Source organism: Pseudorca crassidens, chromosome 9 (assembly GCF_039906515.1).
Source record: "Pseudorca crassidens isolate mPseCra1 chromosome 9, mPseCra1.hap1, whole genome shotgun sequence".
Lineage (NCBI taxonomy): Eukaryota > Metazoa > Chordata > Mammalia > Artiodactyla > Delphinidae > Pseudorca > Pseudorca crassidens.
The window spans coordinates 107,429,807-107,444,164 of NC_090304.1; the positions used below are offsets into that span (position 1 = coordinate 107,429,807).

At 44.9% G+C, this 14,358-nt stretch overlaps 1 protein-coding gene across 10 annotated transcripts in view; it reads left to right on the forward strand.

The window, feature by feature from the left end:
• NTM (neurotrimin) overlaps nt 1–14,358 on the forward strand; it is a 934,251-nt gene that overhangs the window by 902,651 nt on the left and 17,242 nt on the right. For all 10 annotated transcript variants that reach the window (XM_067751604.1, XM_067751610.1, XM_067751605.1 and 7 more), the window contains 2 exons: nt 9,034–9,168; nt 11,058–11,178. In XM_067751604.1, the coding sequence (XP_067607705.1) occupies nt 9,034–9,168; nt 11,058–11,178 (256 nt within the window). The remainder of the gene's footprint in view (nt 1–9,033; nt 9,169–11,057; nt 11,179–14,358) is intronic.

Below are 14,358 nucleotides of genomic sequence, written 5' to 3' on the forward strand. Positions count from 1 at the left end.
AGAGATAGAAGGAAACGTTAGCAGTGGAACTAATGAAAGCATAAATCTCCTTTCCTGTGCACTCTCTCTTCACATCTCCGTGATGGGATTGAAGGTCCACCTGTGTGTAGAGGACAACTCGGAACAGAGGTGGGAGGCATTCCCAGACAGGTGGGCAGCACCGTGCACGTGTCTCAGCCGGTGTGACTCAGTAGCAAGTAGCTTTGGTGGGGGAGAGATTTTGAGAACTATTTGCAAAGATTTTATTATGTTAAATATGTTCAAAGGCTGTCATCGAAGCTGGCTTATTCAAAGGTTTTCCCACGCCTCCCTTTCTCACTGGACCCAGATGACCCTACATCATCAGGCTTCATGCTACTCTAAGGGCATGTCTGTGTGGTGTCGAGTCATCCTCTTACATACATGGGCTGCCTGTGTCTCCCTGCCCCCAGGCCAACCAGGAGTGCAGGCTGGCTCTTCCATCCCCAGAATCCATGGCACCTTGCAGCTTCCTCTCAGGATCTGACTTGAATTTACTCATTAAATTATCTTAATTATAGATTTAACCCCACTCCAGGTTTTCTTCTCTCTTCCTTCTCCCAAGTGGTCATTTTGTCATTGAGTGTTTGCTTGGTACAGTCGCGAATACGTGGAATTCTTCAGGAAAGCCTTCCTTCTGCTCTGCACCTGAGGATGCTGCAAAGGGAAGGCCTTGCTCCCTGCTCCCTCTGTGTCCAGCTCAGGACCAGGTGGCTAAGATGACCCCCTGCAGGTGGATGTCTGACCACTTGTGTGCATGATAGAGCCAGGAACCTTAACCCAGTAGGGGTCTCTTAAGAAAAATAATTCCCTTAAATTAATCTGGACAAGGAATTTCAAAGCAACATTACATCCCGCAGCACTCAGTCCTGGCTTATATCTCTAGGGTTTTAGAAAAAGAGAAAGCAAACAGCCAATGTACGAGGTAATACGACACTGCGGAGTTCTATATTTATCCCCTATCAATGTCTTTCAGATCAAATTGGCTGAGTTTACAAATCAAAAGCTGATTTCTTTATTTACTTTTTATTTTTTTTAGCAGCCATCAGCTGTACCACTGCAAATACTCAGGTTCCAGACACCAAGCTGCAAGCTCCCAACATCCAGCTGTGCGCTTTTTGACTTTGAAATCATTACCCGTAAGACAGAGTCTGCATGCAAAACTGAGCTGGGGGGTCCTCATGAAAAGGCAGCCAGCAGAAGAGCACACGCTCCTAGGGCCCAGCCAGCTGCTGGAGCCATATCTGCAAAGACAACTTGTTGTTAAGGAGAGGGATGTACCTCAGAGGTACACAGGACCTGGCTCGGTGGCGTGCAGAGGGCTCTTTCTTCATATAATTGTGTTTCGGGCTGCAGCTCCTCCTTAATACAAAGCTAAAGATTATTCCCAGGAAATGTCCCACTTAAAAAATTAAGGGAATTCAATTCTCTTTTTCTTTCTATTTATCATAAAATACTACATTTCATGTACGCATATTCATACCTATTCAAAAATACACATATATTTTGTTGCAACTGACAAATGAGTTCTTAATATATGAGGATCTGTGCTGTTTTGCAGTTACCTTTATCCCTAGATAGAGATAGATAGATAGATAGATATGTAAATAGAGAGGCAGAGACATGGAGAGAAGATAGATGGATAGATAGATAGGGATAGATAGATTGATAGGTAGAAAGATAGTCAGGAAATTTACAGTTGGCATCAGTTAGTGTAATTTTTAATTGGATCTCTAATTACTGCTTTATGATAAAATCACATTAATAGATTAATTTGAAGGTTTGGGGTGAGGGGCTGAGGGAAATGATAAGTTTCCCAAGTCTAAGAAAAGTCCAGCTGCAGCAGAGACAGCTGCAAGCCTGCCAGGCAGGTGATGCATGGGGACACTGCCACACACACACTTCACGACTGCAGCTCTTCTCACCAGCAACCAATGCTGATGTGTTCAAGGGAGATTCCTCTCCTGGAATGGAAGCCAGCGACTTAGGACAATTCAGCCCATCCCACGCCCCAGCGTTGGCCCCTTCTGTTTGATGTGTAATATTCTCATTGGCCATTTGAACGTATACCTCAGTGCAAGAGCAGGAAAAAACAGGTTGGACCCTCCAGAACTTTGAAAAGTTTCTCATTCTTGGAGAGATCGTCAGACTGTCCTTTCTGCCAGCCATGCTATCTGCATCCAAAGGAAAGGTCAAGGAGAAAAACAAATACATATATATATATATATATATATATATATATATATATATATATATATATATACACATACACACACACACATACATATATATACACACACACATACACATATGTATATATGTATGTGTGTATATATATACATGTATATATATGTACACCCATATATATGTATATATATGTGTGTGTGTATATATATATATATATATATATATATATAAATATATAAAATATGTTTATATCCTCTTATTCTTAGTTGTGAAATTAGAGATATTTTTCAAGCCCCCAGCTGGTTTCACATGGGCTATGCAGCTGCAATTGCTTTCTTAGAAGAAATGATCCCAAGAAATTGTATCCCTTGTAAATCAAATCGTATTTTAAGTGAACGGAGTAGAACTTTCTAGTTACAGGATCTGTGGTGAATCCTTTGTCAAGTTTATTATTATTAAGTCCCTCCTGGAAAAGCAGAGATCTGATTATTCTTTCATTTCCACAGTGAGATTTTCCTGTATCAAGGATCAGATGGGCTCAGGCTGAGCTGTAGGATCAGTAACGATAATCACGAGAACTGCCATTTATTAAGGTTACCACGTGCTAAGTACTTCACACATACTTAACACTCACGATCACGCTCTAAGGTGGTGTCATTTTCCCATTTTAAAGAAGAGGAATCTGGAGTTTGGAGAGGGAACCATCAGCTAGGATGACTTCAGGGTCCAGTGTGCGGACACGGGCACTCAGCACCGTCCGCAGCACGGCCAGGGGCCAGCAGGGCTAAGAGCCGAGATCAACCCTTCTGCTCCAGCTGAGTATCAGACCCTCAGAAGCTATCCTGTGTAGATAATTCAACAATAATTACCATTCTATTTGGAAATGCTTTTTGGCAACGGTCGTCTCACCCTGTCACTGCAGATGTTGCTGTGTGGGTTTTCTGTGGAGCCCACGAGCCCCCAGCCTGGTCCTGCAGCACAAGGATTTCCCCCAGTGCCAGGTTAAGGTGGCTCTGAGGGCCCATCTCCACGCCGCCCTCACCGCCACCCTCAGCTTTACCTCCGCCTCGTTCCTGGAGGCCCCTCCACGCCGCCCCTCACCACTGCCTCTGCTGTCTGAGGGAGAGTGAGGGTCTGTTCTGAACAGTTGTTGGCTGCGGGCTCAGGGCCCCAGACTGCTTTGATTTCTCGGGGGTAGGGCGGGAGGAGGAAGACCTTCCCCAGTCCATCAGCAGGTGCTGACCTTGCATCTCATGGCAGCATCGCCCACCTTTAGTATCTTCTTTAGTTCTGGCTTTAACCACTTCCTCCCTCAGACCTCAAACCAGTCCCTCTGGCTTGCAAGGGCTGCTGTTGAGGAACACTAACCATGCCTCTATCACGATGTTCTTGTGGACCATACCTCCCAGCATCTGAGCAAAACCACGTCTTCGTCCGTCAAAGCACAAAACTTCGCATGCTGGTCAGCACAGAATCGAGGCACCTTGGAGGGACACCATCTGATCTGTCCTGTAAACAGCTCTCCTTGAAGCCCAGTCTGGGTTGAATGGGAATATCTTGATGCAAATAGAGAGGGAAAAGGGGAGCAGAGTCTAGAGGACCAGTCGACTAGTCACAGTATTGGAACTAAATGTTTTAAATGATTCCTTCCAACTTTTGAATTCTGGAATTCTATGTTCTGTATTTTTTTTTTTTTTTTTAGTTTCTGAGGTCCAGTGATTTTTCTCTCAGCTGGTATATATTCCATAAAAATATTAAGCAAGGAGACAGCTGTGCCCTCTCCAATAGCTACAGCTGTTCTCTGTAGCTTTTCTTGGGTGTGATAAAAATAATAATCGTGGCTATTATTATTTTCAGTTATAAAGATTTCAAAGCCCAATCAATGAACTCAGAAACCTAGGGTTTTCTTTTCCAAAGGAGTATTACTTAACACAGGGCAGTTTTTGTCCTTCGATGGGTTATAAACTGCTGAGCTAAGTCCTCGGAGAGTGTGAAGTTTCTTTGGGGGTTTGGGGACAGATGTGATCACGTTTCCAACTTGCTTCATTTCACTGCTTGGATTGTCAGATTCCACTTAATGAAATAGCTGTATTCCTGAGAAGTTGGCTGTAAAACAAATTGTGTTAGAGAAATCACACTTCCTCATTGATCTCCATTTGTAAAGGTGCATCCCCCTGAGGAAGTAATTGGTCCCAAGACTAAATATAAAGTATGCTGAACACTTGATAAACCTTTTAAAAATCACATATTTAAAGAAAGTCTTCTGTTAGAACACTAGCACTGATGATATTTTTTGAAGTCAGGAAATACAAATATTTTGCTAAGAACAATTACCAAAGGTGGGGCCGTCTTGGGAACAGAGCCATGTGAATGTTAGGTAAGCAACAGGGTCCCTGATTTTTTTTTTTAATTGAATTCGGTCTGTATTTCTTAGTCTGTTGGTCAATCAGGTTTTTGGTTTGTTTGTTTTTAATTTATTTTTGGCTGCATTGGGTCTTTGTTGCTGCACACGGGCTTTCTTTAGTTGCAGCGAGCCGGGCTATGCTTCGTTGCCGTGCGAGGGCTTCTCATTGCAGCGGCTTCTCTTGCTGTGGAACACAGGCTCTAGGCGCGCGGCTTCAATAGTTGTGGCACGCAGCCTCAGTAGTTGTGTCTTGCGGGCTCTAGAGCGCAGGCTTAGTAGTTGTGGCACACAGGCTTAGTTCCTCCGTGGCATGTGGGATCTTCCTGGGCCGGGGCTCAAACCCAAGTCCCCTGCATTGGCAGGCGGATTCTTAACCACTGCGCCACCAGGGAAGCCCTCAATCAGTTTATTAATAAGAAGTTGACAAGTTTCAAATTATGTAAACCATTTTCCTAGGTGCCTTGAGAGCCAGAGATGCCCAAGACGTGGTCCCTGCTGTCAAAAAGTTTTGATTGCATGGGAAAATAAGACCAGTGCACACGGCATAAAAACACCATTAGAAAACACTACTATAGCTGCAGGATTGGTGTGAGGGACATCAGGAGACCTGGTGTGCTGCCTCTAGCCCCATGCGTGAGCATGGCCTCCTTTAAACTTCAATTTCCCACATGAAAAATACAGGATTGACCTAAATCCCTAATTCCCAAACTTGACTGTACATAAGAATTTCCAAGTAAAATTATTAACACTCCTCATCCCAGGAGATTCTGATTTACTAGGTATGAATGGCATCTAAAATTCTATATTCAAACAACTATTCTAGGCAATTCTTCTGAAGTCAGCCTATGTCCTAGCTCTGTTGATCTGTTTTCTTTATGTTTTTCTTCCAATAGTCTTTGTAAGTTCTCCATTCGAGTGACAAAGCACTGATCATTTCATAGCCAGAGCACAAATGCTATTAAAGGAAAACTTTGCTTGAATCATTAATCATTAACTCTATAAATTCAGATTTCAGTTTAGTGGTGTTTTTTTTAATTTTTCTTGTTTGTCTGTTTAAGCAGTCCCTATAGGGACCTCATTTCTGGTGATTCAGAGTTCTGTTTTATATATATATATACTGGTTTTCTATCTGGTTTTGCTATTTTTGCTCCTATTTGAGAAAAAAAGTGTATGAGGAGAAAGGTAACAATAATGACAATGCAAGCTAAAATGTATAAAGCATTTTTCTATATACATACTACCTTTCCAGTTTAATCAGAAAGTGTACATATAACAATGGGTAAGCAATGATTGTGCTTTTCCTATAATTCTACATTTGGTCTGGAGAACACATGATAGTAAACTTAAGCTTCATCGGTTTTTGCAGGATGACTTAAGTGTAACCCTCTCCCTCTGGTAATATACATGTAGGTCAGTGGAGAACATACACTTTCCCCAAATCTTTTTTTTTTAAATTTATTTATTTATTTTTGGCTGTGTTGGGTCTTCGCTGCTGTGCGAGGGCTTTCTCCAGTTGCGGCGAGCGGGGTCCACTCTTCATCGCGGTGCGCGGGCCTCTCACTGTCGCAGCCTCTCCCGTTGCAGAGCACAGGCTCCAGACGTGCAGGCTCAGTAGTTGTGGCTCACGGGCTTAGTTGCTCCGCGGCATGTGAGATCTTCCCAGAACAGGGCACGAACCCGTGTCCCCTGCATTGGCAGGCAGATTCTTAACCACTGCGCCACCAGGGAAGCCCTCCCCAAATCTTAAGCCACCTAACTTCCTTCCCTACATAAAATTGCCTGATATTAATATATTAATTTATTTATTCACATACAGCAGCACACATGTCCCCACAAAAAACTTTCTAAGTTTTTTACCGTGATTGTCCTAATATTTACGTAGTTGCATTTCAGTCTGTGACAGTAATCCGCCCCCCATCATCTTCTCCATTTGGATATTCCTATAACAAATTCATTCAAGCTTGGTTCCTGTAAGTCTTACTGTGGTCACACAAGAACGCGTTTGGATGATAGAATTAAACTAGACGCATAGTCTGTAGTTGGAAACAAGAACAGGAGACCAGAGAACCCTGTGTCATTTTGTTTCTTTGCTTTGATGGTGTCGTACGCAGCCTCCCAGGAGATCTGAGGTCCTCCCAGTCACTGTTTTGACACTGGAGCTCAATCCAGAAACAGCTGTCCAGAGCTAATTTATTTTCTAATGCTATGGCACTGTTAATTTATAAATTACACTGGTAATTCGAGCTATTATTAATTTCAGATGGTGTAGGGCAAGCCTAATTAAAATATGACACCAATTGCCACACATATGTACCAAGGACCACCATTTAAAATTAATGGGAATATTAAGTGTGACACTGGTCTCCTCGATGCTTTGCACAGTAATTACAGCATCTAGCGGGGAATATCTGACAAATGTAGCCTCAGGTTGGGCACAAATAAACAACGACAACCTAAAAGGAATCACAAGCTCTTCATTTAAACCTCTTCTCTTCGTTTCCTCCACCCTTCCGCAAATCAAGGTTGGTGCTTTTTCCCCTAAAGATGCTTAGGAAACAGTGACAATTAAGGCTCCTGTGACATGGAGAAGGTTCTCACTGGTTGGGACCATGAGGGTCTGTGGGTTGATGTTGACTGTCTTCTCCGTATCCTGGACTTTTGCACACTGTTTTCTACTTGTCAGCACGTCCCTGGTTCTTCCAGTGAATTAATTAACTCTTACTCGCTTGCTCTAATAGACAGAGGCTATTCTTTTGCTCCCCTGAAGGTCGTAGAGGCAGGAGTGTCCCTGCACATATATGTGGGCTCCATAGGGTATGAAGACACCTGGGAAATGCTCAGGTTGGACTTAGTTCTGGACAGTGACACAGACTCAACATGACCCAGGAGCCCTGGCCTCGCTGGGCAGGCAGTGGTCCTTCTGTATAAGAAAGCTGTTGTCTTGTGTGTCATTGTCATTGCTCCTGTTATTATCTTGACCAAAAATGGGGAGCTTAACAATGTCACAGAACACGTACAGCCATAATTTACATACCACGCACATAATTCTTTGTATCACAGTAGTTTCTTCTTCTCGTCATTTTTGTGCTTTGCATCAGCCGATACGGGTGGTGTTATGGAGGGGTTTTATCACCTGGGGGGCACTGTGCCTCTTCCCTCCCCACTCAGGTGGGGCCCCCTGGGGTTAACATAGCCTGGCGCCCCCTGAGTCTGGGCGTCCAGGCAGATCACAGGGTGACTAGGACAAGTGTGCAGCACATTAGTGTTCCAAAGTGCTTTCATGTAACTACTTTTCATTTGTTCCTCCAAACAGCCCTGTGAGGTGTTAGGATTATATATACATTATTCCAGGGAACATGTCTTCTGGTTTCTGGGGACAGTCTCAACTTCTGCTTGTTGTCCCAGAATAACTACTAAAAATAGCACCCATTTTCCCTATGAGATGATGCCAGGTCACAGGGTAAGGTGTGCTGACTATCTTCATTTAACAGAGAGGTAGGCTGATCCCGGGATGCACCCGGTTGTTTGGTCATCCCCTGTCTCTCCACGAAGAGGTTAACGCTCAGGGTGACTCTGGGAGGGGACAGTGACGATCCTCTTGCAGGCATTAATGTCCTGGTCTGTCCATATCAGAGGCTCAAGGCCAGACCTCAGCGAGGACGTCGGGTAGGTAGACGGTTGTTACTATTATTGATAAATCTTCAGTGGGGAGACTGAGTCTCTGGACGGGGATGTGACAGTGTGATTCGCAGCCCTGTCTTCTTGCTCTTTCCTCTCTGCCGTGTTTGTAGTTAGAGGGTGGAGTCCCTGCTGTTGATTTGTGGCCAGAATCTTGGACCCAAGAGCTCCAGCAGATTGAAGTTTATAAAATGGATTTCTGCTGATTTAATTGAGTGTCTAAATCTGAAAACAGAAATTTAATTTCATTAGTGTTTCCACTGCCTTTTGTGGCTGTGTGTGTGTGTGTAACTGCTAGTGTGGTATGATCACGATCATGGATTCGTGATCTAGGATGATGTCATCAGCTTTGCATTTCAAGGTTCGGCCTAAACGATACCTGGAGACCAGAAAGTTAATACTCACCAAAGGTGCCTAACTCAGATCCCCAGAGCCTGACTGCTTGCTGAGATTCGGGCAGGGTAAATGGCAACATTATTCATCACTTACTGAGGACGAGTAATTCTCCAGACTCTGTGCTTAGTGCAGGTAGGAACACAAACATTTTAGCTGGTGCATCAGGGAACCAAGAAAGAGCTGGCGATGGACGAGATAAAAGAGTGGAAGGAGGGAGAGTTGGCATGGATCCCAAGAATCTGGACTTAGACGTGGCACAGTTCTCTGCAGACGTAACCATTGCACACTTTGTTTTCTAAGTCTGTACCTTTGGTGTTTTTTCTCCTGTTCCACCACACCTTCTCCTGCAGCTGTGGGCTTTGTGAGCGAAGATGAATACTTGGAGATCCAGGGCATCACGAGGGAGCAGTCGGGGGACTATGAGTGCAGCGCCTCCAATGATGTGGCTGCCCCAGTGGTGCGGAGAGTCAAGGTCACCGTGAACTGTAAGTGGTTGCAGGAGCCCCCATCCTGCACGTGCCTGAGGCTGCTGCTGTCGCGGCCACAACAGAGAGCTGGGCCTCAGTACCACGCCCTGACTCGGGGTAGGAAACAGAGCAGCCTTGCGGTCCGTTTCCTGCTTTTAGGAGCAACAATTCCAAACTCTTTTAAAACATGATAATAAATTGGATCTGAAAGTGATTTCATATGATCCGAAACGTGCCTTAACATTCTTGAAAGATCGTGAAATAGCATTCAATGCATGTTATACAAGCTTGTCTTTGAATCCCAATTTTTCCCATACTTTACTCATAATGTCACCAAGCTTCACACTCTCTAGGTCATCTCCTTCATAGGGAGCAAGAAAATAAATTAAAAGCATGTGTGTGGAGGAAATATTATAATTTCTGTTCATGGTATACTGATTTTATCTCATCCTTTTCCAATTATGTATGTTGATGGACATGGTATACATTCCTAACTGAACTATAAATAGATAAACATATATCCACATATTAGAGGGTATAGCTCATCCCTGATTTTTCTTACGTGAGGTACTGAACCCAAAAAGCTTGGAGGCCACTGGTCTGGACCCCTCCTCCCCCTTTACCATCCAAATTCTCTCTGACGTTGATGCTGCCCAACTTCCCCCCTCCCTCACGCTCTCCCCTCTCGGTTCCTCGTTATGTCCCCTGACTCAGTTCTCTGTGACATTCTGAAAGTTTTCCCTGCTGTGCCCAATTTCAGAAAGTCTTAGGACAGACTAGAACCCAAGATCTAAGCCAGCAGACAAGAAGCCTTTCTCCTTCAAAACTTAGGTGAGGGTGGAGGTAGAGGAGGAATATCGTGTTTTGGTGATTACCCATTCTTTAATATTTTGGTTTCTGTTGCCATTCAAACCTAATTAACACAAGCAGCATGGAAACAGGTGTAACAATGATGCCATTTTTGTACCCTACCACGATTATTTTTAAAGTGACATAAGATGACTTAAGGTTAATAAAGATTAACCTGAAGAGTAAGGAAATGTAAGCAAAGGGAAAACCTATATAGGAAAATCAGTGAAATCTAGGGGAAATCAGTACCTAAAATTTATATGCCAAGGTGGCCAGTTGTGGGTCCAGGATTTGGCTTCCAGTTCCTGAAGCAAAGAGGGGGAACGTCATTTGGTTTGAGGTTTATGTCCATAAGATAAAAGCCAATTTGTTGCTTGGGAGAAACACTGCTTTTTCTGGTACTGAGACTCAAAAAATAACTTCACGTTAAGGTCTCCACAAATAGAGCACAATGACATCACATGCAATATTTCTGCAATAAACAGAAGGGCGAGTTGGTTGTGGCTGTTTCTCACTATGCATTTCAGTGCAACTGTTGGCATTGTCAAGGGCAGTTTGACAAAGCCTTGGAATGAATGCAGGCCACGTACTTAGGTCTAGTCGGTCCGGCTGGATTCAGGGGTCCAGCGCAGAACACCTCCAAGAGTAACGGATCTGTGTGTCCTTCAGGCAATTCTCCATGAGTATTATTTCTTGCAACTGAGATTTTGATGGAAATTGAATAGTTCAAGGTTATATACTCTGGCAAGAACCTGGTGTGCAGACAGTCTACAGGGCTGATTAAAGGTGCTGACTGTCAACCCTTGGGGTAGAGGGTCCATGGGGGGCCTACATCCTATGAAAGTTAGAAAGTTTAAACAGGAAGTATGCCTGAATACCTGGTCATTCCACCTCTGTCCAGAGGGGAGCAGAAGCAGTACATGTGAGCTTTTCCTTAGAACAATATGGGATGGTTTCATTCTCTGGCACATGGTGGAGACCAGAGGTAGAGCAGGGCATGACAAACACAGTCAGTGACTGCGGCATTTGAGCTGCTATGGGATGTCTTCTCTCTGCAGATCCTCCATATATTTCAGAAGCTAAGGGGACAGGTGTCCCCGTGGGACAGACGGGGACGCTGCAGTGTGAAGCCTCCGCGGTTCCCTCGGCAGAATTCCAGTGGTACAAGGATGACAAAAGGTAAGACTCCCTCCCCTCCTCCCCACAAGAAGAAGAAGGCTCTTCCAGGTTCCTGCCTGATTCCACAGGGATGCAAATGGATTCCTGCAAAGTCCTCTCCTGAACTCCTCCTACCTATGAGGGAGAAACAATACACAAACAAGTGTTTTCTTGATATTAATGAACTTCAGCTGTGTTTGCGACGTTGCCGTGCAGAACTGGCACTCGCCCACCAACAAGCCTGAGAAAAACTATTTTTTAAGGGAAGCAAAATCTCAAAGGAAAGGCCACTAGGAGCCTGTGAGTTTTTTATAGGCCTAGAAAATAATGTGTTCTGCCTGCAGCTATTTTTAACACATTCTCAGGCTCGCATTAAGGCATCAGGAAGGAATGCTCCCGGGCACTAAGTTAGCTGTGTCTGAGGACTCCGGTCCAGTTCCAGCCACTCTCAGGGGTGGTGCATGAAAGCATCCGTGACCCGAGTTAGCCTCCCTTTGTGCCCGGCTTGTACTTTCACTGCAGGAGAAAAGAGAGGGGCCTTTCCCATCCCCTCCTATTGTTGCAGCCGCCATCAGGATGTTTGTCATGATCACTGAAGATTGTCACCGTGAGGAGTTAGCAAATGGCACATTAGCACAGGGTTCAGTGGCTCCGGGGACCAGGCAACGCGCGATTACTGTTACCAAAGAGCTATTTTCAGGTGGATGAACGGCAAATACATGTGCAAGAGCTGTCCATGGTCAGAACACATTCGTAACAATGGGGAGGGGGGCGATACAAAAAGGTCCTGAGGTGTATGTGGGGTAGAGGAGGAGGACAGAGTGACAGAGGCTGAGAAGCTGAGGGAAAAAAGCAACAAAAAGGGGAACTTTGGGAAGGAGAGCAGGTGAGCAATTCCAGGCCAGGACTCATGCCGGGAGAGACCCAGCTGCTGCCTACACGTCTCAGAACATCTCCAGTGCCTTGGGATTCTTTCCTGAAGAGACCAGGAAGTGTTCATAGCAGCGCTGCTTACAATAGCCAAGACATGGAAGCAACCTAAGTGTCCATCCACAGGTGAATGGATAAAGAAGATGTGGTACATATATACAATGGAAGACTACTCAGACATCAAAAAGAACGAAATAATGCCATTTGCAGCAACGTGGATGCAGCTAGAGATTATCACACCAAGTGAAGTAAGTCAGACAGAGACAAATATCATATGATACCTCTTGTATGTGGATTCTAAAAAAATGACACAAATGAACTTACCTACAAAACAGAAATAGACCCCCAGACATAGAAAACAAACTTATGGTTACCAAAGGGGAAAGGGGTGAGGGATAAATTAGGAGTCTGGGATTAACAGATACACACTAGTATATATAAAATAGATAACCAACAAGGACCTCCTGTATAGCACAGGGAACTATACTCAATATTTTGTAATAACCTATAAAGGAAAAGAATCTGAAGAAGAATATATGTGTATAAATGTATAACTGAATCGCTTTGCTGTACACCTGAAACTAATGTAACATTGTAAATCAACTATACTTCAATAAAAAATAAGTTTAAAAAAAGGGGCCGGACACCAAGAGCTCCTCCAGTCTCTGCATCAACCCCTGACTTTGCTTAGAACCAAGAGTTGCTGAGTCAGAGGACCCATTGTGTATCATCATATTCCTTCCAAGTGAGAAGCAGAACTTTTTCATCTTTAGGGACCAATTCTGGCAGCAACTTAGGTGCATTGTATGTGTCTAGCCCATTTTTTTTTTTTTTTTTTTGCGGTACGTGGGCCTCTCACAGCTGCGGCCTCTCCCGTTGCGGAGCACAGGCTCCGGACGCACAGGCTCAGCGGCCATGGCTCACGGGCCCAGCCGCTTCGCGGCATGTGGGATCCTCCCGGACCGGGGCACGAACCCGCGTCCCCTGCATCGGCAGGTGGACTCTCAACCACTGCGCCACCAGGGAAGCCCTGTCTAGCCCATTTTGTAGATGGAAGTACTGAGACAGAATGAGGAAAAGCAAACTCAGGGAGAGATAAGAAGAAATAGCTGGCTTTCCTCCTTTTGTCCAAGAATTCAGAAGGGAATAGTATTTTCCCAATAAATAAACATGGGTATCTTTCTTTGAAATCCTGCTTCCTCTTTCTTCCTTTTTATCCTTTCCTTTACTAAGAACAAAAGTGAGACGTGAAGGTCCAGTATCAGAAAACAAAACAAAACAAAAAACAAAAATCTATTGAGCTCCAGGGTAAATTCCTGAACTTTCCATGGCCCGAGCCTTCATGAAAATTAATCAGCTGCATCCTGTTCTTCTCATTCTCTATGGGACGAAAATGTGAGCAAAATGTAGAAGAAACAAAATCTTAAAATACGTGGAGGAAAGGAGATTAGCCTTTAGGCAAATATGGCCAAAGGTGGGCGTAGGAAGAGAGAGCTTGCTGCTGCGTCACGCAGAGGGGGGCTGCAGGCTTCACCCAGGAGGGAAGAGCCCGGCACCATCACCATGGTGGGGAGCGGCTTTCAGAGCCCCTGGCTCAGGCACCTCTGCGTCCTCCTCTGTCTGAGTCCTCATGGCAGCTCCTTTTCTCTCCTTTAGTAGATTCCGCTCGGTTTCCCATTTGCTGCTCGTGTATTTATTCCCCTGTGTAAATGGGAGGGGAATGGGAGACCATCGAATGCAGTTGTCTGTCCTCCTGGCACCCAGCTCTAGAAGAGCATCTCTGCCTCTGAAGTCTTGTCACTGCCTGACCTTCCTGGGCCACTCGCAGGTCACCTCCTCCAGGCAGGTCTCCCAGGGCAGATTGCACCTGCCTGGGGGAAGACCAGCTCTAAGCTAGCTCACATTCCTGGTGAGCTGAGGGGATTTCTGAGGCAAATCAAAGGAGTCTATGTGATGGGGGCAGGCAGTTTTCTCAGAATTCAGGGTAGAAATCTGTCTTGACTGTGTACTAGCCACTCGACACCTGCCACCACCGTGTGTGCCATTGATCAGAGGGAGAGGGAAGGGAGCCCTGTCCTTAGTAAGGACCACCCATCCACGGGACTCCAGCCATTGAAAAGCATCAAGAAGCTGCAGCCTGGTAGTGATGCCGAATCCGGCCTCTGCACCCCAACACTGAAGTGCATCTGTGTGTCCCGACCTGGAGTGGGTAGTGAGGAGTTTTATAGTGATGGTTCAGAGAGGGCGTGATCAGCTGGTGGACATTCTTCT